The sequence below is a fragment of the Scyliorhinus torazame genome, chromosome 2 (assembly GCF_047496885.1).
Source record: "Scyliorhinus torazame isolate Kashiwa2021f chromosome 2, sScyTor2.1, whole genome shotgun sequence".
Taxonomy (NCBI): domain Eukaryota; kingdom Metazoa; phylum Chordata; class Chondrichthyes; order Carcharhiniformes; family Scyliorhinidae; genus Scyliorhinus; species Scyliorhinus torazame.
Genome location: NC_092708.1, coordinates 332,194,255 through 332,215,872, shown reverse-complemented (window position 1 = coordinate 332,215,872; position 21,618 = coordinate 332,194,255). Strand labels below are relative to the sequence as shown.

General features: G+C 44.3%; 1 protein-coding gene across 1 annotated transcript in view; it reads left to right on the top strand.

The window, feature by feature from the left end:
* The window catches only part of inf2 (inverted formin 2), a 102,112-nt gene that overhangs the window by 44,822 nt on the left and 35,672 nt on the right, over positions 1-21,618 (top strand). The window contains exons 2-8 of the mRNA XM_072489851.1: positions 779-1,183; positions 12,474-12,589; positions 15,077-15,236; positions 17,300-17,333; positions 17,607-17,748; positions 19,274-19,415; positions 20,424-21,269. Of these exons, the coding sequence (XP_072345952.1) occupies positions 790-1,183; positions 12,474-12,589; positions 15,077-15,236; positions 17,300-17,333; positions 17,607-17,748; positions 19,274-19,415; positions 20,424-21,269 (1,834 nt within the window). The 5' untranslated portion in view covers positions 779-789. The remainder of the gene's footprint in view (positions 1-778; positions 1,184-12,473; positions 12,590-15,076; positions 15,237-17,299; positions 17,334-17,606; positions 17,749-19,273; positions 19,416-20,423; positions 21,270-21,618) is intronic.

Here is a 21,618-nt window from a genome sequence, read left to right as displayed (position 1 = left end):
CTCTTGACCACCTGCTTTCCATTTCTCTGATTGATTTTGATGTAACTTGCAAGTTTACTTTCACAATCCCTTTTAGTAGCTCTTATAAGCTGCATTGTGACCCTTTGCTGGTCTTTGACTTCGATCGCATTCTTCTGGATCTGTGCTATGTTTTGCATTTTTGTACACCCTTTATTTAGTTTTATGCTGTCCCTAACTTCTTCAGTTGTCAATGGCTGTTTTTTTTTTTGGTGAGGTGGAGCCTTTTCCTCTTAGGAATACACTAGCTCTAACTCGTTAAATGTTTCTTTAAATATTCTCCACTGATCTTCAGTCGTTTGATCTTCCAGATCTTACCGTGGACCGTCCCGGTCTCATTCCATTAAAGTCAGCCTTACCAAGTCTAAAATTCTAGTATCTGAATCGTGCTTTCACTTTCAAACGCTACCTTGAATTCAATTATGTTGTGATCATTATTTGATAAATAATCCTGCACAATTAGGCTACTAATTAAATTTAGCTCATTACTTACCACAAAATCTAATATTGTTTGTCCCCTTGTTACATCTGGAATATATGGCTTCAGGAAACTATCCTGGACACACTCCAAAAATTCACTACCTTTCTGACAGGTGCTTGTCTGCCTCTCCCAACGTGCAAGATAAAATCTCCCATTAATACTACTCTGCCTTTGCTACACACTTGCCTAGTTCCAGTGATGGTGCAAGATGGATGACCGATTTAATTATACCCCAAAGCACTGTACTTATATTAACAAAGTCCTCATTCCATTTTATAGGTGAACAGACCATGGCTGGAAAGTCAGAAGGTGCGCAGAAAAAGTGGGCTCTGGTGAAGGAAAAGGCTGGCGCTTCCAATGCAGACAATACAGAGGCCAACCTGGAAAATGCTGAACCTGAACTCTGCATCCGATTGCTGCAAGTCCCAACTGTGGTCAATTATTCGGGCCTAAGGAAGCGACTGGAAAATAGCAGTAATGACTGGATGGTACAGTTTCTGGAGCTCAGTGGACTTGATTTACTGCTGGAGGCCTTGGACAGGCTCTCCGGCAGAGGTGTGGCAAGGATCTCTGATGCCCTCCTCCAGCTCACCTGTGTGAAATGTGTCCGAGCTGTGTTGAACTCTTCAAGTGGCATTGATTACATTGTGAATAATGAAGGCTACATTCGGAAACTATCGCAAGGTATGAAGAGCGAGTGTGCTGCGGCACAGTTTCAGTCTGTTGGGAGTGCACAGTAGCTTTTTTTTTGTCTGACTTAAACTGCAGCCAAAAATATATCAGAGTTAGATCCTATGGGAAATGAAAACTATATATCAAAAAGAATAAAGAAGTCCATCCAAATAATCATTTTCAGCAATATAATGATTAATTAAAGAATTTGCAATTCAATAGAAGCTATTAACACAAAAAACATCAATTCAATTTACTTGACAATGGCCAAAATTGTAAGTCAAAATAATAATTTAACATAAAGTTAATTGGGCTGTGCTAAATTGCCCCTCGGTGGGATTACAGGGATAGGGTGGGAGATTGGATTGGGCCTAGGTAGTGTGCTTCTTCAGAGGGTCAGTGCAGACTCAATGGGCTGAATGGCCTTCTCCACGGTAGTGATTCTATGCATTTGTGCGTTAGTCCACTTTTACCATAATATTCCTGACTCAATAGGAATTTTAGTGATATTCAAGTAATTATTAGATGCAAATCATATTAGTTAAGTGAAAGGAACGCCTTCCACAAAATAAAATCCAGAATTTTCCTTTGCCTTCTGCATTAAAGTTTAAATTTTATTTGTAGTGGCAATAACACTCTGCTTTGCATTCAGGGATATCGAGGGCATGATCAGAAATAATGAACATTACCAAAAGTGGTGTCTTTTAATGTTGGTTCATATTTTCAACTTTTTTTGATGTATGTAATAATGGCAAGCATGGCAATAAGAAAGAAACATCAAGAGAATATCAAAACAAAGAGAATTGCATGTTTATTATTTAAATGAACGTGGTTCTGTAGTTTAAGGTGAAGATGTGAATCAGGCTGCCTCACAAGAATCTGTCCGGAATCTGAAAGCAATACCCTTGTGTTATATACCTGGGAATACATTCCTGCTGGCTATGCAACACATGATGTGTCGTGACATCAGAGGAGTGTATGCACGGGCTTTGGTCAGATCACCATTTTGATTGCGTGCGCATTAATAAACCTCTCATCATGTTTTACAAGAATCCAGAGTGTTGTGTGCATCTCCATACCTCTTCTCTTTGAAGCAGCAAAGAAATATAACAGCAGAGAAAACTGGCGATGGGGATGGAGGCAGAAATCGCTGGAAAGAAGATTTTTGTCGTCTAATTTTGGGACGGCAACAGGAGCAATGGAAGATTCTCAGGATCAGACTCACACACACACGTGCAAACATCGGGCCGCCGATTCATTGCCGCCGATGTGAAGGTTTAAGAAAAGTATTCAATGACAACTCTGAGTAAGACCACCAACAGTCAGAGAAAACTTGTTTGCGTTGAAGTGAGTGGGGTCTAGGCTGCAGCCACTGTGCACATAGTGAAGCTACACTGGCTGTGGGGAATGAGGATTTTGAAGCCTGTTGACTCTGCCATTACTCGGTAATAAAGTCAAAATGCACAGGCATAAAACGGAAAGTCTTCCCAGTTGCTGGTTCAAGGGATTGTTTGTGCCATTCAATCCAACATGTCATAATATCCACCCATGTATATAATGAGATGCAGACAGGCAGTGATTGACACACAGGATGACCAGTAAGCACACAGCAGCCAATCACCAGACAGGACACCACCACTATAAAGCCAGAGGACACTAGGTTTCCCGCTCTCTCGGGACCCAGCCACTGAGACAGTCAGAGTCCACGAGCTAGCACATTGCAAACACCATGCGGTAGTTAGTAAGTCTGGTCAGGCTAGTACAAGGTCTCCAGTCAGTTCTGTATAGTGTCGACCCACAGTTAAATATGTATGTTAGTTCTATCGTTCAATAAAACCGTGTTGGATCTTCTACAGTGTTAGAAGTCTTTTTCTCGCATCGCTGCATGAAGTGCAGTCCACACCAAATTGTGGACCTGCCTAACACATCACAACACAGTTGGAAGGGAAGAGGTGTAGACCCTAGGAGCCAGGATCCAGAAAATGGACACACTTGATGAGGATTATGAAACATGGAATTCATGTGAAGAAAGATTGCAATTGTTTTTAGGAGCTAATCAGACACCAGGCGGACCTAAAGATTACAATATCTCTCAGCTCAGTTGGCCATAAAACTGCAGAAGAATCACAGCCACTACTGACCACAGTTGTGCACAAAGATCTGTTCAGTTACAGAAGACTTCCTTTTGGAATAACATCTGCAGCTTCCCTTCTTCAAAGATCCCTTCAAAGATCCATAGATCAAATTCTAAGTGGGTTGAATGGAGTGCAATGTTATTTAGATGTCATACTCATCACCAGCTCACGTGAACAGGAACACTTGGAGAATTTGGAAGCTACCCCGAAGCAGAGCCACAGCCTGAGAGTTAAAAAGGAAAATTATAACCTTTTTCAAGTCATCTATAAATGACCTTGGTCATATCATCAACAAAAATGATTTACACAAAGAACCAAAGAAAATGTCAGCAATCTTAGAACCACCAGGTCCTCAAAATGTGACACAATCAGTTATTGTTAGGATTGAACAATTATTATCGAAAATTTGTGCTGAATCTAGCAACATGATTGAAGCCTTGTTATCAAACAGGCAAGACTCTGGTCAGAAGAATGTGAAAAAGCAAACAATGAAGTGAAAGAAGCTTGACTGAAGTCAGAGCTGTTGGTTCATTATAATCTAAAAATTAAAGTTATAACTAGCTTGCAATGCCTCGCCCCATGGGGTTGGTGCAGTCGGCTCGCACATTCTGCCTTCAGGAGGAACAACCGACAGCATTTGCTTCACCCACTCTCACTAACACAGAAATGCATTGCACTCAGCTAGAAAAAGAAGCTTCGAGCATCATTTTCAGTGTAAGAAGGTTCAACCATTACCTTTATGGGCGTCATTTTACCCTTTTGACGGATTATCGACTCTGGACTACAATCTTTGGGCCATTTAAAGGTATTCCTCCTTAGGCAGCTAGTAGATTGCAAATATGGTCATTGATATTGTCGGCACACACTCATGATATCCAGTGTCGCAAGTCAGAGCAGCATGAAAATGCTGATGCTTTATCATGACTGCCATTACAAGTCAAGCCCCAAAGAACATTTTGTCAATATGAAATGAAAAATGAAAATGAAAAGAAAAGAAAATTGCTTATTGTCACAAGTAGGCTTCAATGAAGTTACTGTGAAAAGCCCCTAGTCGCCACATTCCGGCGCCTGTTCGGGGAGGCTGGTACTGGAATTGAACCATGCTGCTGGCCTGCCTTGGTCTGCTTTAAAAGCCAGCGATTTAGCACAGTGTGCTAAACCAGCCCCTGTATTTCCCACTTGTGGATAGTGTACCTGTGACTTCTTCTCAACTTCAAAGATATACAAGAACCGATCCAGTAATGGGGAAGGTGATGGACTTGGCGTTCATTGGAAAAATCCAAACCTCAAGCCCTCCATCACATGAAGACTTGATTGACAGTGCAGGATGGAGTTCGATTGTGGGGAATCTGTGTGATTATTCCTCCGAACTTACATAGTAGAGTCCTTGATCAACTGCATGAGGGACATCCTGGTGTGATAAGGATGAAAGAATTAGCACACGGTTATTTTTGGTGGCCAGGATTAGATGCTCAAATCAAAGAGAAAGTTGAGTAATGCTAATCCTGTGCAAAACTGGGAACACTCCATCATTTAACCATTATATCTGTGGGAATGGCCAACGCAGCCATGGTAGAGAATATTCATCGATTATGCTGGTCCACTGGAGGGTCACTTGTTCTTAGTGATTGTGGATGCACACTCAAAATGGCCAGAAGTCACGATAATAAAGCCAACATCGACTGAGCAGGCCATTGGGTAATTAGACAAAGTATTCGCAAGATTCGGAACACTGCAGCAGATTGGCAGTGATCATGGCACCAATTTACTTCAAAGGAGTTTGAGGGGAGCTACTTGAAAGGATACCCTTCATCAAGTCAGCTCCATATTGCAATAAATGGATTGGCCAAATCTTTTGTGCAATCATTAAAGCATTCTATCCAAGCATCGAAATATGGGGACATTGAGTAAACAGATTTCTAATATCTTATTGGAACACTGTACATGTTACCACGCAAAGTTCACTGGCAATGCTATTGTTCAAGAGGAAACCCAGTTTGATTTGTTAATTCCACCTGATACTCAGAGATTGTCAAATGACAAAAATCAAGCATAAATTGTTAGGAGGGAGAAAATTCGTAAAAGATGAGTCGTCACCCAGGGAGAGAGAGAAGTAGCTGAGTATTACACTACCAACGAGAAATGGGTACCAGCTATGATCCTAAGAAACATAGGTCCAATATCATACACTATACAGACGGATGATGAAAGAGTTTGGCGATGTCCTGCTGATCAGTTACTTGCTGCATGAAGTGAGTTTGCAGAAACTTCTCAAGAGGTTCTTTCTACCTTTGGAAGATCGGGAGGGCTCTAATGTGAAACAGAGACCAGAGACAGTGATGTGTTTAGATTCTGTTTCGAAGGACTTTTCAATGCCTATAGTGACAGATACTGAAATAATTACTCAAGAAGTACCATCTACAGAAAGGAATGAGGATCCTTCTAAGAATGAAAGTAGCTGAATTCAAGAACGCCAATTCCTACCAAAAATAAATAGATGTCCAACACAGAGCCTGTCTTATTGAATTGTATATTATGTGCAGAAATGATATTCTGGGGGATCTGTTGTATAAATGATAATTGTTGTCGTTGCACCATTGATGTAAAGGGGAGGGGCGTTACGTATCAGCAATACATTCCTGCTGGTTCTCACGTGATGTGTAGTGACATCAGCAGAGCATTTGCACAGGCCTGGAGAAGATCGCCATTGCCATTGTATGATCAACACCCTTAGTAAACGAGTTATCGTGTTTTACAAGAATCCAGAGTGTGGGCACCTCCATAACTTTTCTCTTTGCAGCAACAAAGCAACATGACACTGTGAATGCCAGTTCACCACACCAGTATGGCTAAATACTGATGCTTAAGCATCTTGATTTTCTTTAAACAGTACCTTTTCAAATCAAAGTAACATGAACCTCTCCTTACAATACGGCACTAAGTGCAAAGTAAAACATTCATCTTTAACTTCTTGATATTAGTTAACGTCATTAATAAGTGTGGTATTATAGGTATTACGGTACCGGAGAGGCTAAAGTACCATTGGTAGAACCTGTATGCTTGCGATTGGCTAGGCGAGAGTGTATAATAGCTCCGCCCTGATGGGTTTAGGCAAGAACCCGTGTTGCCCCAGCAGCCCTCATTCTGTACCTGAGCTGCTGGGGGAAACATCTAGCTTATTAAAGCCTTCAGTTGGACTACAACCTCGCTTTAGTGGTCATTGATCGTGCATCAATTTAATAAGCTAGATTTTTAAGAAGAAAGGATGGAGCTCCGAATCAAGCCAGAGTGTCTGCAACTTAGCCCCCACACGGCGAACTCAGCAGCGATCTTTAAGCACTGGCTGGCGTGTTTTAAAGGGCATCTCGGGACGGCCTGAAACGCACCCACGGGAGAGCAGAAACTGCACGTCCTGCACTCAAGGATGAGCCTGGAGATTTACACCCTCATCGAGGAGGACTTCGATGCACGCCCGGTATACCAGGTCTACGCCCGGCACCTGATTGCAACAAGACGGCAAACCCCTGGGGAATCGTTGGAGGAATTCTACCGCGCACTCCTGGTTCTGGGAAGAAGCTGCGGCTGCCCGCATGTTTCGGCGAGCAAACACACGGAACTCTTAGTCCAGGACACTTTCGTGGCAGGTATGCTTTCGTCACAAATCCGCCAGTGCCTGTTAGAGAAGGACACCCAGGGTCTCAGGGAGGCACGGGCCCTTGCAGGCTCCCTGGATGTGGCCTCCAGGAATGCCCGCGCCTACGTGTCCGACCGCACGACAGCACCTTGGGCAGCGTGGAACCCCGCAGCGGCCGACCCAGAGACTTCCCCCGTTCCCCCGCAGGCCTGCGCTGCAAGGCAGCCTAGCAACCCCGAGGGGCCCCGCTGCTACTTTTGCGAGCAGGCCAAGCACCCCCGCCAGCGCTGCCCGGCCCGCGCATCCACCTGCAAGGGATGCGGCAAAAAGGGCCATTGCATGGGGGTATGTCAGGTCCGAGCGGTGGCCGCGGTCTCCAGCGGCGAATCTGGACCGCCACCACAAACATCTCCATGGACCACGTGCGGACCCCGGGCGCCGCCATCTTGTACCGCGGACGCCACGCTGGAGGGATGGGCGCCACCGTTTTGTGCACCCCCGGCCATGTGCGACCTATGGGAGACGCCATCTTGGATGAACCCCCAGGACCCCAGCTCGGCCGACCACAGACTGCCTGAACAGAATTCCCAACTACTGCGATTGGCCTCAGTGACTCTGGATCAGTCTCGACCTCGAACACTCAACCGCTACGATGACCGTTTATCAACGGGCACGAGACGTCGTGCCTAATCGACTCTGGTAGCACGGAGAGCTTCATACACCCAGACATGGTAAGGCGCTGTTCCCTCCTCATTCACCCTCAATCAAAAAATCTCACTGCCTCCGGTTCCCACTCAAGTGTAGCAAACCTCACAGTCCAGGGAAGGGAGTTCAAAAATTTCCGCGTCTACGTCCTTCCCCACCTCTGCGCGGCTACACTCCTGGGATTAGACTTCCAGTGTAACCTTCAAAGTCTGACCTTCCAATTTGGCGGCCCTTACGGTCTGCGGTCTCGCGACCCTCATGGTCGACCCGCCTTCCCTGTTTGCGAACCTCACCCCGGATTGCAAACCCGTCGCCACCAGGAGCAGACGGTACAGTGCCCAGGACCGGATCTTTATTAGGTCAGAGGTCCAAAGGCTACTGAGGGAAGGGGAAGCCAGTAACAGCCCCTGGAGAGCTCAAGTAGTGGTGGCAAAGACCGGGGAGATGCATAGGATGGTCATCGACTACAGTCAGACCATCAACAGGTTTACGCAGCTGGATGTGTACCCTCCCCCCCGCTATGCGACCTGGTAAACAGGATCGCGCATTATAAGATCTTCTCCACGGTGGATCTCAAGTCCGCCTACCACCAGCTCCCCATCCGCACTAGTGACCGCAAATACACTGCCTTCGAGGCAGACGGGTGGCTCTATCACTTCTTAAGGGTTCCCTTTGGTGTCACTAATGGGGTCTCGGTCTTCCAGCGCAGGAGGTGGACCGAATAGTTGACTGGTACGGTTTACGGGCAACATTCCCGTATCTCGATAATGTCACCATCTGCGGCCACGACCAGCAGGACCACGACACAACCTCCGAAAATTTCTCCAGACCGCTAAAATCCTTAACCTAACATACAATAAGGATAAATGCGTGTTTAGCACCGACCGTCTCGCCATTCTCGGCTACGTAGCGCGAAATGGAGTTATAGGCCCCGACCCTGAACGCATGCACCCCCTTACCTCACTGCTCTAAGGCCCTAAAACGCTGCCTAGGGGTTTTAGCTACTGCGCCCAGTGGGTCCCTAACTATGCGGACAAGGCCTGTCCCCTGATCCAATCCACAGTTTTTCCCCTGTCGATAGGCCCGCCAGGCCTTCAGCCGCATCAAAGCAGACATTGCAAAGGCCACGATGCACGCCATCGATGAGTCTCTCCCCTTCCAGGTCGAGAGCGATGCGTCAGACATAGCTCTGGCGGCAACACTCAAAAGCGGGCAGACCCGTGGCCTTCTTCTCCCGTACCCTCCATGCTTCCGAAATCCGCCACTCCTCAGTCGAAAAGGAGGCCCAGGCCATAGTAGAAGCTGTGAGACATTGGAGGCATTACCTCGCCGGCAGGAGATTCACTCTCCTCACGGACCAACGATCGGTTACCTTCATGTTCGATAATGCACAGCGGGGCAAGATAAAAAACGACAAGATCTTGCGGTGGAGGATCGAACTCTCCACCTACAACTACGAGATCTTGTATCGTCCCGGGAAGCTAGACGAGCCTCCTGATGCCCTGTCCCATGGAACGTGTGCCACCGCACAAGTGGACCGCCTCCGAGCCCTCCACGAGGACCTCTGCCACCCGGGGGTCACTCGCTTTTTCCATTTCGTCAAGACCCGCAACCTACACCATCGACGAGGTCAGGACTGCCAACAGGTAGAGGGGGAGAACGGAACGGTCTGGAAGACCGTCCTACTGGCCCTACGGTCCAGGAACCTCCCAGTCTCCCGCTGGCAAGAAGTCCTCTTGGATGCCCTCCACTCCATCCGGTAACTACTTTGTACCACCACCAATCAGACACCTCACGAACATCTCCTTGTCTTCCCTAGGAAGTCCTCCTCTGGGACCTCGCTTCCAACCTGGCTGGCAGCACCCGGACCCATTCTGCTCCGAAAACACGTGCGGGCACACAAGTCGGACCCGTTGGTCGAGAGGGTCCATCTGCTCCATGCTAACCCCCAGTACCCCGACAAGATACGGTCGCCCTACGGGACCTGGCGCCCGCCAGAGCTCCACGCACATTCCAGCCACCAGTCCCACCGTCCCCTCCACCACATCACCTTACAGGAGGATCGGTCCTTCCGCCGCCCTTGTCTAGGCCCCCCCACCCACCGACACCCCCCACAGGCGCTCCCTTCCCAAGTCAGCCGTTTTCCCCACCAGCACCTTCTGGGGGTGACGAAGCTGCCATGGAGATCGAAGCCACACTCCCGGAGTCACAGACGCCCGAGCCTCCACCGGAGTCCCCATCGAGGCACCGACGATCAGAGGACGACCAGGGCCCCCGATCGACTGATTGCTTCATTTTAACTGTAATCTGTAAATATAAACCACCAAATGTACATAGCTACCAGACTTGTAAATAGTTACTAAACACTGTAGGGAGGCATTACGGTACCTCCATAACTAATTATACCATGTTGTTATGTTTTGTAGGTTCTGGCCACCACCCCCGCCGGACTTATTTTTAAACAGGGGGTGAATGTGGCCCCCGCCGTACTTTTTTTAAAAAACAGGGGGTGAATGTGGTATTATAGGTATTACGGTACCCGAGAGGCTAAAGTACCATTGGTAGAACCTGTATGCTTGCTATTGGCTAGAGTGTATAATAGCTCCGCCCTGATCGGCAGGGTATAAGAACCCATGTCGCCCCAGCAGCCCTCATTCTGTACCTGAGCTGCTGGGGGAAGCATCTAGTTTATTAAAGCCTTCAGTTGGACTACAACCTCGCTTTAGTGGTCATCGATCGTGCATCAATCAGAAAATAAGAAATTTGATGGCTTTTAATCTTCATTTACACATGTGGTCAGTACTGCAAAGCCTTGATTTGCATTCAATTAGTATTTACTCCATAATAGGCCTGAATTCGCCTCTTATTACCGAATTTAGAAATTGAATATAAATAAAAACAATTTGTTGCTCAATAGAGTGCTGGCTGAATATCATGCTGCAAATCAGCATTTGATTCTGAGGCTCTAGCAAAAGCACTGGAATGCAGTACATCTGGAAACAAGTAAACATCCCAATTGTAGCCAATACATCAAATTACTGGCAAGCATACTACATTTTTTTGGCATCTGTTACTTCCCATAGGGGCAGAGAGAAAAGTTGTTTTAAATCTGGCCAAGTTAAACTAGTTTCACCAGAGATGGGTCCTGTTGAGTGTCTATCAGGATTTAATGCAAAAGAAGAGATTGAAAGGAGACTTGATAGGTGTTCAAAATCATGAGGGATGAGAGGAAACTGTTCCCATTGGTGGAAGGATTGAGAGACCAAAGGACACACATTTAAAATGATTGCAAAGAACCAATGGCAACACCAGGAAATTCATTTCTATGCAGCAAATGCACGCATGATCTTGAGTAGATTGCCCGAGAAGGGGATGGACGCAGTTAATCGGGACTTTCAAAGGGGGAAGAAAAACACATGAAGGGAAAATAACTGTGCAGGGCTTTGGGGAAAGGGCAAGAATGTGGGACTAGCTGAATCGCCCTAGTATGGGCCCCGATGGACCAAATGGCCTCCTTCTGTGCTGTGGCCTTTCTACAATTCAATAATTCTAAATTAATCAAACGGGTTCAGAGCACGACAGAGCCAGGTCCAGCACACCCCAATCACAAGGCAGTAATAGCAGAAATTCACTGACATTCTACAGACCAACATTTATGGGAGTACATGCAGCATGTATTTAAACAACTCTGATGCTCACCTTATCTGTGCCTTTTATGCAATCAACGGCATTTAAGTGGCAAGGGCATTGGGTAGCTACTCATGAAATTACCCAACGAGTGAATGATTTTTAAAATTTTGCATCATGACTGCAGAATAATGAGCTGAATTTTGGTCGCAATGGTAAAGGAATGACACTTGCCACTCGCCTTGCCAAAAACCTCTCACAGACAGAGGGCTTGGCAGAGGAGACTTGCCCTAATCGGGCATCTGTGTGCCCTCTGCAGGGGATCGGTGGTGTGTGTGAATATAGCAAGCAATAGTAAAGTTCTTCACCCACTGAGACTTAAGGATCCTCGCAGAACACTGCAGAGTTCAAATCTGCAATAAGAGAGCAGTGAATAAAGATAAAATTGAAATGTTAAACAGGGTGAAAACAGTGGGAAACAAAAAGGAAAGACACAAAAAAAAAAAGAAACTGCCAATACTAACTTTGTTCTGAAGGAATGAGACTCCGATTTCTCAGGGCCGGAGAGATTGTTGAACAGGAATTATCCTTTATTGTGCCATTAAAAACTCACTCCCAAATGCACCAACCCAACCTTTCCAGGCGTTTTTCATGCGGCTATAGCGCAAATTCACACCATTGGAGCTATTTCAATGCTGAGTCCATGAAAACAATAACAACAGGATATCAGACAGAAAACTTTGGACTTTTAAAATTTAATTGTACATGTATATACACACCAAGATTTGCCCTTGGAATTTTCTCCATTATATAATTGGGAGTGTTGATAGCCCATTATCAACACCCAGGGGCTGGTTTAGCACAGTGGGCTAAACAGCTGACTTGTAATGCAGAACAAGACCAGCAGCGCGGGTTCAATTCCTGTACCAGCCTCCCCGAACAGGCGCCGGAATGTGGCGACTAGGGGCTTTTCACAGTAACTTAATTGAAGCTTACTTGTGACAATAAGCGGTTATTAATATTATTATTATTCTCATTGCGAATTCCAGACCAGCGCTCAAATTTGGTTAGGTCGGTGGTTAAAAAATGAGATTTGGATTTAAGCGGTTGTAAAAATAAAACAAGCAGGTAAGATTTTGCCGTCTTAAGTAGAATTTGTCTTACATCCAAAAGAACAATAATGCAAACTTGTGATTTACAGCTTTGGACACAGCCAATATCACAGTGAAGAAACAAGTATTTGAGCTGTTAGCAGCACTCTCTATCTACTCACTGGAAGGTCACAATCTGGCTTTGGATGCACTGCAACATTACAAGGTAAGCTCTTTTTTTTGTAAAATTACTGTTCCAGAAACACACTGCTCTAACAGTATGTCACCTGCAAGAACACCCTGATGGCCCTACCAAATCACTTGACTTTATTGGGAGAGGAGTGGCAACATGTTCAGAATTTCAGTCATTTATCAGCAGACAAGAATCTTCAAAGAGATGCAACAAAATTGCAACAGTCACAATTCCCTGCCCCAATCACTACCTAAATGAAACATTACATGCACCCATTATTTAGTTATAAACATTGAAAGAGCATAAACATGGGATCAAAAACTTTGTTACTTATCATAGGAGAGGGGATCTCAAAATTCCAACAGGATTGGCCAGGGTAGATTCAGAAAGAATATTCCCAATGGTCCAGAACTGGGGGTCATAGTTTGAGGAGAAGAGGGAAACCTTTTCGGACTAAGGTGAGGAGAAATGTCTTCACCCAGAGGGGAGTGGTGAATCTGTGAAAACATTGTGCGTTTACAAGAAGGAATTAGATATAGCTCTTGGGGCAAACGGGATCAAGGGATATGGGGGGGGGGGGGGGGGGAAAGGTGGGATCAGCCATGATCATAATGAATGGCGGAGCAGGCTCGAAGAGCTGAATGACCTCCTGCTTCTATTTTCTATATGATATATTTTGTTAAAAGCTGATGATTCTGTGACAATGGTGCAGTGCAATGCTAGTGGAAGGCTGGGTTGGCTCAAAATACCATGGAATAGAGTCTCTCAAATTTTTCTGATTGCCACCAGTAGTACCTTACTTTTTAAAAAACAATTAACTATCCTGTACAGCCAATCTATTTTTACCGATTGAACTCCACGGTGTTACAGTCAACAAGGCACCAAACAAAAAAAGTAAATGAACCATTCCCAGAATCAGCTATTTTTCCATTTTTAACGATCATTTAAAAGGTCAAATTCAAGCAAGTTAATTTGTTTTGCAATGTTAATGAACTCAATACATAATGAATTTCCGGGGTCCCATTTCAAGCACTCAATGGCTGATTGTGGTGCTTGATTGTGGGACCCATCATCAGTAAGGGTGTGGCTACGGAGAGCTAACCAGACCCTGCGTTTTCTTCCGAACCCCCTGCTTCTCCACCAGCCAGCGACCCCCTATCCTGTCCTCACTCACCTGTGGCCCGGGTCCCTGCTGGTCCTGTGCCTCTGGTGGATGCATTGCTGACAACTATCCCCATTCATTTCAGGGGTGGAGTTTCCACCCCTGGGTTCATTGATCGGGGGAAGGCCTATCGCTAGCCATTTCCTGAAAGGCACTTAACATGGCAGGCCTTTCTCAACAGGGACAAAGCAGGGCTTTCACCAGCTCCCCATCAGCAGGTGAGGCTGTCGCCTGGATTAAATTCCACCGAATGTTTTCCTTCAGAGGGATGTTCTGCATTTCCCTCGCCTAACCTTCAACTGGTCTGCCATTTCACATACTCTCAACGTGCAGATTACTATTAAAGACATTTGCGACCACCTGCTTGTTTACCTCATTAGGCAGATATGGTAGCACCGTCGTTATGTCACTAGTAGTCCAAAGGCCTGAATTGATGATCTAGAGACATGAATTCAAATCCCACCTCAAGCAGCTGGGGAATTTAAATTCAGTTAATGGAATAAAATAAGCGGAAATAAAAACTTGTATCAGTCGTGGTAATCATGTAGCTAACTAGTGGATGGTTGTAAAAACACACCTAGTTCACTGGAAGGTTTACTTGATCTAGCCTATATGTAACTCCAGACCCACAAAAAAAGTGATTGACAATTAACTGCAGTCACTCAGCCACCAAAAAAGCAGCTCAGCACCATCTTTTCAGGAACATTGAGGAATGGGCAATACATGGCTTTGCCAACACCAGCACATCCTGTGAATGAAAAATAAATGGTCCTAGCCTCTTCCAATTTCACGTCCTTCTGTATCAGTCACCAGAATAATTTGTGGCTCAAACTACCTAAAATTGAACTTGGTGACTAGCTATCATTTGGCCTTCCATTTGCCATGTTGCTTTTGATATCAGCAATCTCTTCAACCCTTTCCTCAATTCCACCTTTGACGCCTGTAAACATTTCTGCCCTTTCCCTTCTGGTCATTCCTCCAGTGCGACTTGAAGTCCAAAGGATGTAAACTTGAGCATATCTTGTGCACACCTACCATGGTTAACAATCACCAGATCTGGTAAGACCACAACAAACACTATTGGACATTGTTGTCCTGTTGTCCTCTCTCAAAACCGCTCCCTAATCCGGGATCACATGGAGAACAAATATAACCATCATCTCCATTCATGCCTTGTCCATGTCACCCATCTCCTGCTCCTTTGACTCCATGGTCACTAGATCGTTGACCAAACTTCCCTTCCTGACCCTATACTATCTGCCATTGCAAATAGTCCCCATTTCTCACATAATGTACCCTCCTAGTCAAAACCATCATTTTTATATAATATCTGATTTTCCTGCTTTCTTTCTTCATAGACGGTGAAAAGACAGCAATATCGATTTAGCGTGATCATGAATGAACTTCAGACCACAGATAATATTTCATATTTGGCAACCCTAATGGGAGTCATCAATGCCATCATCTTGGGGACGGAGGAACTGACATTCCGTACACAACTTCGGAATGAATTCATAGGTACACTGTTCTTCATTTTATTTTTGTAGTTTAACTTGCATTGTGCTTCATGTTCCCCCAAAACCACAATCCAAGCACACTATGTATTTATGGATAAAGAAACTGGTCACTTACCGACTTTGCGGGATTCTCCGCATTTTCCTGGGCGGCCCACCCTTGCCATCAGCAGGATTCTCTGTTCCCACTACCCGCAAATGGGATTTCCCATTGTGGCCACCCCACAGAAAATCCGCCGGCATGGGTACACTGCCAGCAGAGAATCCAGCCCAATCTAAACATGGAGACTACCAGCACCAGGTCACTAGAAGCAAGATTCCCTCAGTTAGTTTGAGGGGTTAATAATAATTGCACACTCGACAGCTATGGTCTGGTCAACCAGCTCTGTAATTGTTTAAGTGTTGATAGATTAGTGGAGCAGGTGCATCATAATTAGGGGAGAGCAACCAATAAAATGTATTTCTCTGGAGTAGCTGTTGTGTTGGCTCTTGTGATTTTCTTAATTGTCTGTTCAGTTTTTTTTAAATGAGCATTTCAAGCTCTGTAAAAGTAATTTCACCTGTGAGGTATCGGAGAATCCATAATTGTGTTAGAGGAAACAGTATTCACTGCTAAATTCATTGACTAAATTAATCATATAAGTGAGGCAATTTCCTGCAGCAATTTCATAAATACCCCACTTGGTCTAAATGAAGGTTTGAAAAATTAAAACTAAAACTAATATACAGAAGACACAAATTAAATTTGGTTGTTCAACTGATTTCTTTGTGTCCTGTGGAAAAAAAAAAAAATTGTACCGTGATCAGAACTCTTTCTGATAAGTAAATTTTATTATTTACCTTAAAAGCTAATTTGCAATGAATCCACAGATTTTACAAATTCCACTTTTAAAATGGATGGTAGGATCTAGAAAACGTCAAATCAGGCATGTAAAGTTTATCAATTCATGGGTCGCACAAACTTATACTAAAACTTAGGGGTTTCTGGCTTTTAATTTTTGAATTTAAGTAATTTCAGATGAAACACTGTTGAAGAACTTTATCCTATGTCTGTACCATTTTATTTTTCACTTCATTTAAATTATTTAATATCTTTTTTCCCTTTTGAAACTTAGCCATGGCAAAGAGATATCTACAAGGCATGTGACTCAAAACTTATAATCATCTTCTGCAGGACATTGTGCTAACCTGTACTGATAGGCAATGCATAACCTGCTTATCCATAGGACCAAATATAACTCCTTCTGCTTTTTACAATGAATACACTTTATTCTACCGATTTAACCATGTGTGTTTAAGATATTTCAGCAGATTCACAAAGTCCCCATGTCAAGTTGTCGTTGATCTTTGTTTTGTTTGGACAGCGCCCTCAGGAGCGGCCACTTTTAATTTGTCCCTGAGTTTGTTTCCTTTATTATATTTAGTGGATTGGACTCTAAAATACAGCACTTATTCCTCGGCTGGTTTCCTGAGCAGTTTAGGACTTGGCCCTGACTTTTTCCATGGTAACTTTCCTTAAAGTGACACATTCTTATTTGACATAGATTTTCATTGATCACAATTGCTAAATCAAAACTCATTTTCTTTTGAAATAAACTTCATATTGTACAAATATATGGATAAATAATGTGCCAGTTCAATACTGCTCATTTTGAAATGCAGCATGTGGCAAGAGAAATGTCTCTTTAAATGGTAGAAAAAACATACACGTTTGCACAGATCAATGACAGCTGAGAGGTTTCAGGACTGGTTTGTCTTAGAATGCACACCCTAAATTAGAGCAGTTTCATGTGCCCAGCAGGAACTGCTCACTTCAAAAGTTACAAAATCAATATTAGACATATCCTCCTCTTCTTACTCCTACCTTAGCTAAGTTAGTTTCTTGAGCAACAATTAACTATTATGGTACTGTTTTCTTTTGTGTATTATTTGTGCCTTTAGGCTAGTGTGGCTTCACACCAACAATGGTGTTAAACCCCACCATGACTGCTCTAACCGCACCAATTGAATCTTACTTGGATTGTGTTTGTTGCATACCAAATAATTTTACACCATTATTGCTTTTAGGTCTCCACCTGTTGGACTTACTGCCATTATTAAGGTATGGGTGTGTCACATTCATTGTCTAGTTATGGCAAATTTAGTTTCACGATTCCTGAATTTGGCTTCCATTTTATCCCAGCCCATCAATTCATGCACACCTTGGATTGTAATTTTTATGTGATAAATATAAATAAGAACAAATGTTTATTTGATTGCTGCATTGCTTGACTACTCTTTTTAAACAACAGAGTGGCAGTATCTGATCTTTATAGTGGTGTTTCTTGCGAGGCAATTGCACAAACTTAACTTGTCCGATTATGTATTGCTTAAGGGAAAAAGATGATGAGGATCTATTGGTCCAGTGTATCGCCTTTGAGGAAGCCAAAGAAAGTGATGATGATGAATTAATGAGAATCTATGGTGGCATTGATATGAATAGTCACCAAGCAGTATTTGCAGCATTGTTCAATAAAGTAAGTACTTGGTTTGCTTTAACTACCTTTGTATATTCGTCACTGTTTCATTGCTTCAATTTCAGTGTGCACAATTACATTGTGTGCAATAATCCTGTTTTCCAGTGAGGTTTAACCGACCTGGAGTCACACAATATTATCAAAATATATGGTATTGATCTGTTAGCCGTTTAACTTGAAATCTAGCACAATTAAGCGCTGTAATTCTAAATTAAAGAAATTTAGGATGTTTGTGTAAGGTAATCATTAAACTGACATGAAGTGAAACTACTTTGATAGCTAATAAGTTAGAATCCGAGTCCTATTAGTTACAAATGCTCTTATCCTGTTGGTTTCTGAACGTCACACCATGACCCTTGGAGAATGTTGTTGTGAGCCACTAGATGTGGTGGGCACTCCATCTTGTGTAATTTCATTTCTAACTTGTCAAACGTTGAGAATTATGAATTGGCATCCACAGCGATCCACTGTTGATTATCTCTTTGCCGAATTGGAGTGATTGCACTACAGTTCTTGATTGTTCAGTGGGTGTCCTAACATGACATTTCTTAGGAAACATTTGCCCACCCACGCATCTCATATTTACAAATCAAAAGCATATTTCTAGACAATTATGAAGCCCCTGAGTTTAAAGGAGTTCTCTCTTTTTGGAGTTCAAATGATTACTTTGAATTGCTACCGAAGTGAGAAGAAAAATGTACTAATTTGACCTGGGAAGACAAACGGATGAATGTATACCTTGAAATCATGGCATTTCCAAGCGTGTTCTCTTTAAGGCTATATATATGTGTATTATATTTGGAGTTTGTGGCTGAAACTGCTGACACAAAATATATCGGAGTTATTGATCAATAAAGCAAAAGTAATTAAGACAGCCAATTCTCTGTAACATTCAAATAGGAAAAACTAGCAAATAAGAAATACAAGTGCAAGTAAGACTATTGTTATTTTGCTCCAGAGAGCTGAATTGAATGATTTGGGGCCTACCTTAGGTCTCAATGAGCATCCCTTTCCCTGAATGAACAGATACTGATCGGCTAATGGAAAAGTGTTCCCCATACATATAATCTTCAAAGTGGAATTTCGGGTGGAAGCAGAGATTGGGATTCTGGATTTTATAGATGGGAGTCTTAAATATAAATGATGACTCTGTACAAAGCTTTAGGATTCATTGCGTTCTTTGGGTACATTCTGGGAACAGCTTTGGGGGTGATGGAAAAGACAAAATGTTGACTTACTCAGATGAGCGGATATAATTGATGATGGGAAACTTGAAAATGCTTTGGCTGTACGCGCTGGAGCAGCAAAGGGGGAACCGTAATCAAAGAGTTCAAAATTCTGAAAGGTTTTAAAGTGGAATAAAACTGAACGATTATCTCCTGTGGAATCTGTAATTAGAACAAGAAAACAGGTTGTGAGTAGGTATTTCTGGGGTGGCAGAATGGATTTGAAATGGCCTCCTTCTGTGCCTCACTAGCTATGATTTTACTTAACTGCATTTTCACCTTTTTATGTTGAATTCTAGGTGAGCAGCTCACCATCTTCTACCCAGCTGCTGTCAATTCTCCAGGGGCTTCTGCAGCTGGAACCATCTAACAGTAGCAGTGCCCTGCTCTGGGAAGTACTAGAAATCTTGGTGAATAGAGCCATCCTAATTGCGGATGACAGTAAGGAAGGATTTCTTCAAACTATATCTGGAAAATATTTAATTCTTAGACATTGGGGTGAATACACAGAATGGGTGAAATCAGGATAGGGAAAGAATTAAGCTTGATTTTTACTGTCACAAATGATTGATTGGATGGATAGGCAGGACATATTTCTGTTCATGGAGAAGTTAATAATAACAGAGATTTGAAGTAATTGGTAGAAGGATTGGAGGGAATTTAAAGAGTTATAATTTTACCAAGAGAGTGGTAGGGACCTGGAACTTGCTATGTGAATGGGTTGTGTAGGCTGAACCCTCATCCCTTTTGTAAACATCATTTGGATATGCTGTATGGATCACGAACTGGAAGGTGAGGCCTGGTTGGATAGCACATGGATACCATGAGCTAAATGGCCTCCTTCCGTAATGTACATTTTTATGTCTTTAGTATAATACGATGAGCTGTCCCAATGATCTAATGGGCAAACAGAGTGGTACAGGCCAAGTTGGCTCCTAGCTGAATTGGCTTTTGCCGGAATAGCAATTGGAGCCACACAACTTAACCTCATTGGTCCTGGTCTCGTGAGCAGAAACATCCAATCTGTTCCTGCTCCTGATTACCATCATTAACCTCCCTTTGAGTGTACTTGGTTGGTGAGCTGTTCCCATTTAGCCTGGGTTCACCTCTTCCTGGACTCTTACACTAACACTTACCGCAGGATGTATGGTACTTCTATGCACCAGTTGGATCTTCTGGCCCTGCCACAATGCCCCTCTGTCGTGATGGAATATCCCATTGATGACAGTGGAACCAAAAGATCCCGCCACTGGCCAATGACGGGCCACTTCCCACTGCTGGGAAACACTCCACAAGGTGGCCAGAGAATCTCGGCCTATTTCTGTGGACTCCTAACCCAGCATAAGACTGGGTTAGGAGTCCAGCAAGTCAGGAGGAAACCGTTTTTTTTTGACAAAGTAATTGCGTCATGAAAAACATTAACCCAGTTCTTTGTTTTCTTCTTTGTAGCAAATGAAGAAAAAGATGTTGGCCCAATCATGGAAAGACTTGTAGTAAAGAAGTTAGGAAAGGATCAGCCAGTGAAACAAAATGCTAGTAAAAAGGCTGTTGATAGAGGTGTACAGACAGAACTGTCTGAGCCTGTGATATCAACTGAAGTAAGCCAAAAGTTAAACTCATCAGTGCCAGTATCAGCTCCAGCTAGCCAGATGCTGCACTCTCCTCCGCCTCCTCCACCTCCGCTTCCTCCATTTCTGGCTTGTACAACTCAGCCATGTATTCCACCTCCACCCCCTCTCCCAGGCACAGGTAGTATGCCCCCGCCACCTCCCCCACCGCTCCCTGGCGCTGGTGGTGTGCCTCCCCCTCCCCCGCTGCTCCCTGGCGCTGGTGGTGTGCCTCCCCCTCCCCCACCTCTCCCTGGTGGCAGTGTGCCTCCCCCTCCCCCACCCCCACCTCTCCCTCGTGGCGGTGTGCCCCCACCTCCCCCTCCGCTCCCTGGCGCTGGTGGTGTGCCTCCCCCTCCTCCGCCTTTCCCTGGTGGCGGTGGGCCCCCACCTCCCCCTCCGCTCCCTGGCGCTGGTGGTGTGCCTCCCCCTCCTCCGCCTTTCCCTGGTGGCGGTGGGCCCCCACCTCCCCCTCCGCTCCCTGGCGCTGGTGGTGTGCCTCCCCCTCCTCCGCCTTTCCCTGGTAGCATTCCTTTCCCTCCACCAGCACCGGGTGCATTTACCAATCAAGCACCCATAATGGCTCACCAAGCTAGTTCTTCCACTCAACTTAAAAGACCTGTTCATCGGCCAACATTGCGGATGAAAAAGCTGAACTGGCAGAAAATCCCTTCGAGAATGGCTTTAGGTACGTATGAGGGATATCTTTCTCAAAAACAAATTTTAGCGCAACCATGTAAGGCCTTAATGGAATTTCAAGGAAGGCGCTGCAGATTACTCTGAGTCAGTGAACTGTATGGTGACAGAGACTCGCCTCTTGCCAATCAATTCATCTATAGTTTGTCATCACAAGATAGCAATCCTAATCTATCACCATTGCAAGATTCAGCTGCATTAAATTAATCCAATGTCCTGGTTTTGACTAGCCTTCCTGACAACAAACTCTAGCCTGTTGGCCACCCGGGTCTTACTTCAGGGTGATTTTCAAAACTTGTGACCAGGTTATTATTTCCGTCCTTTTAACTATACACAATTTA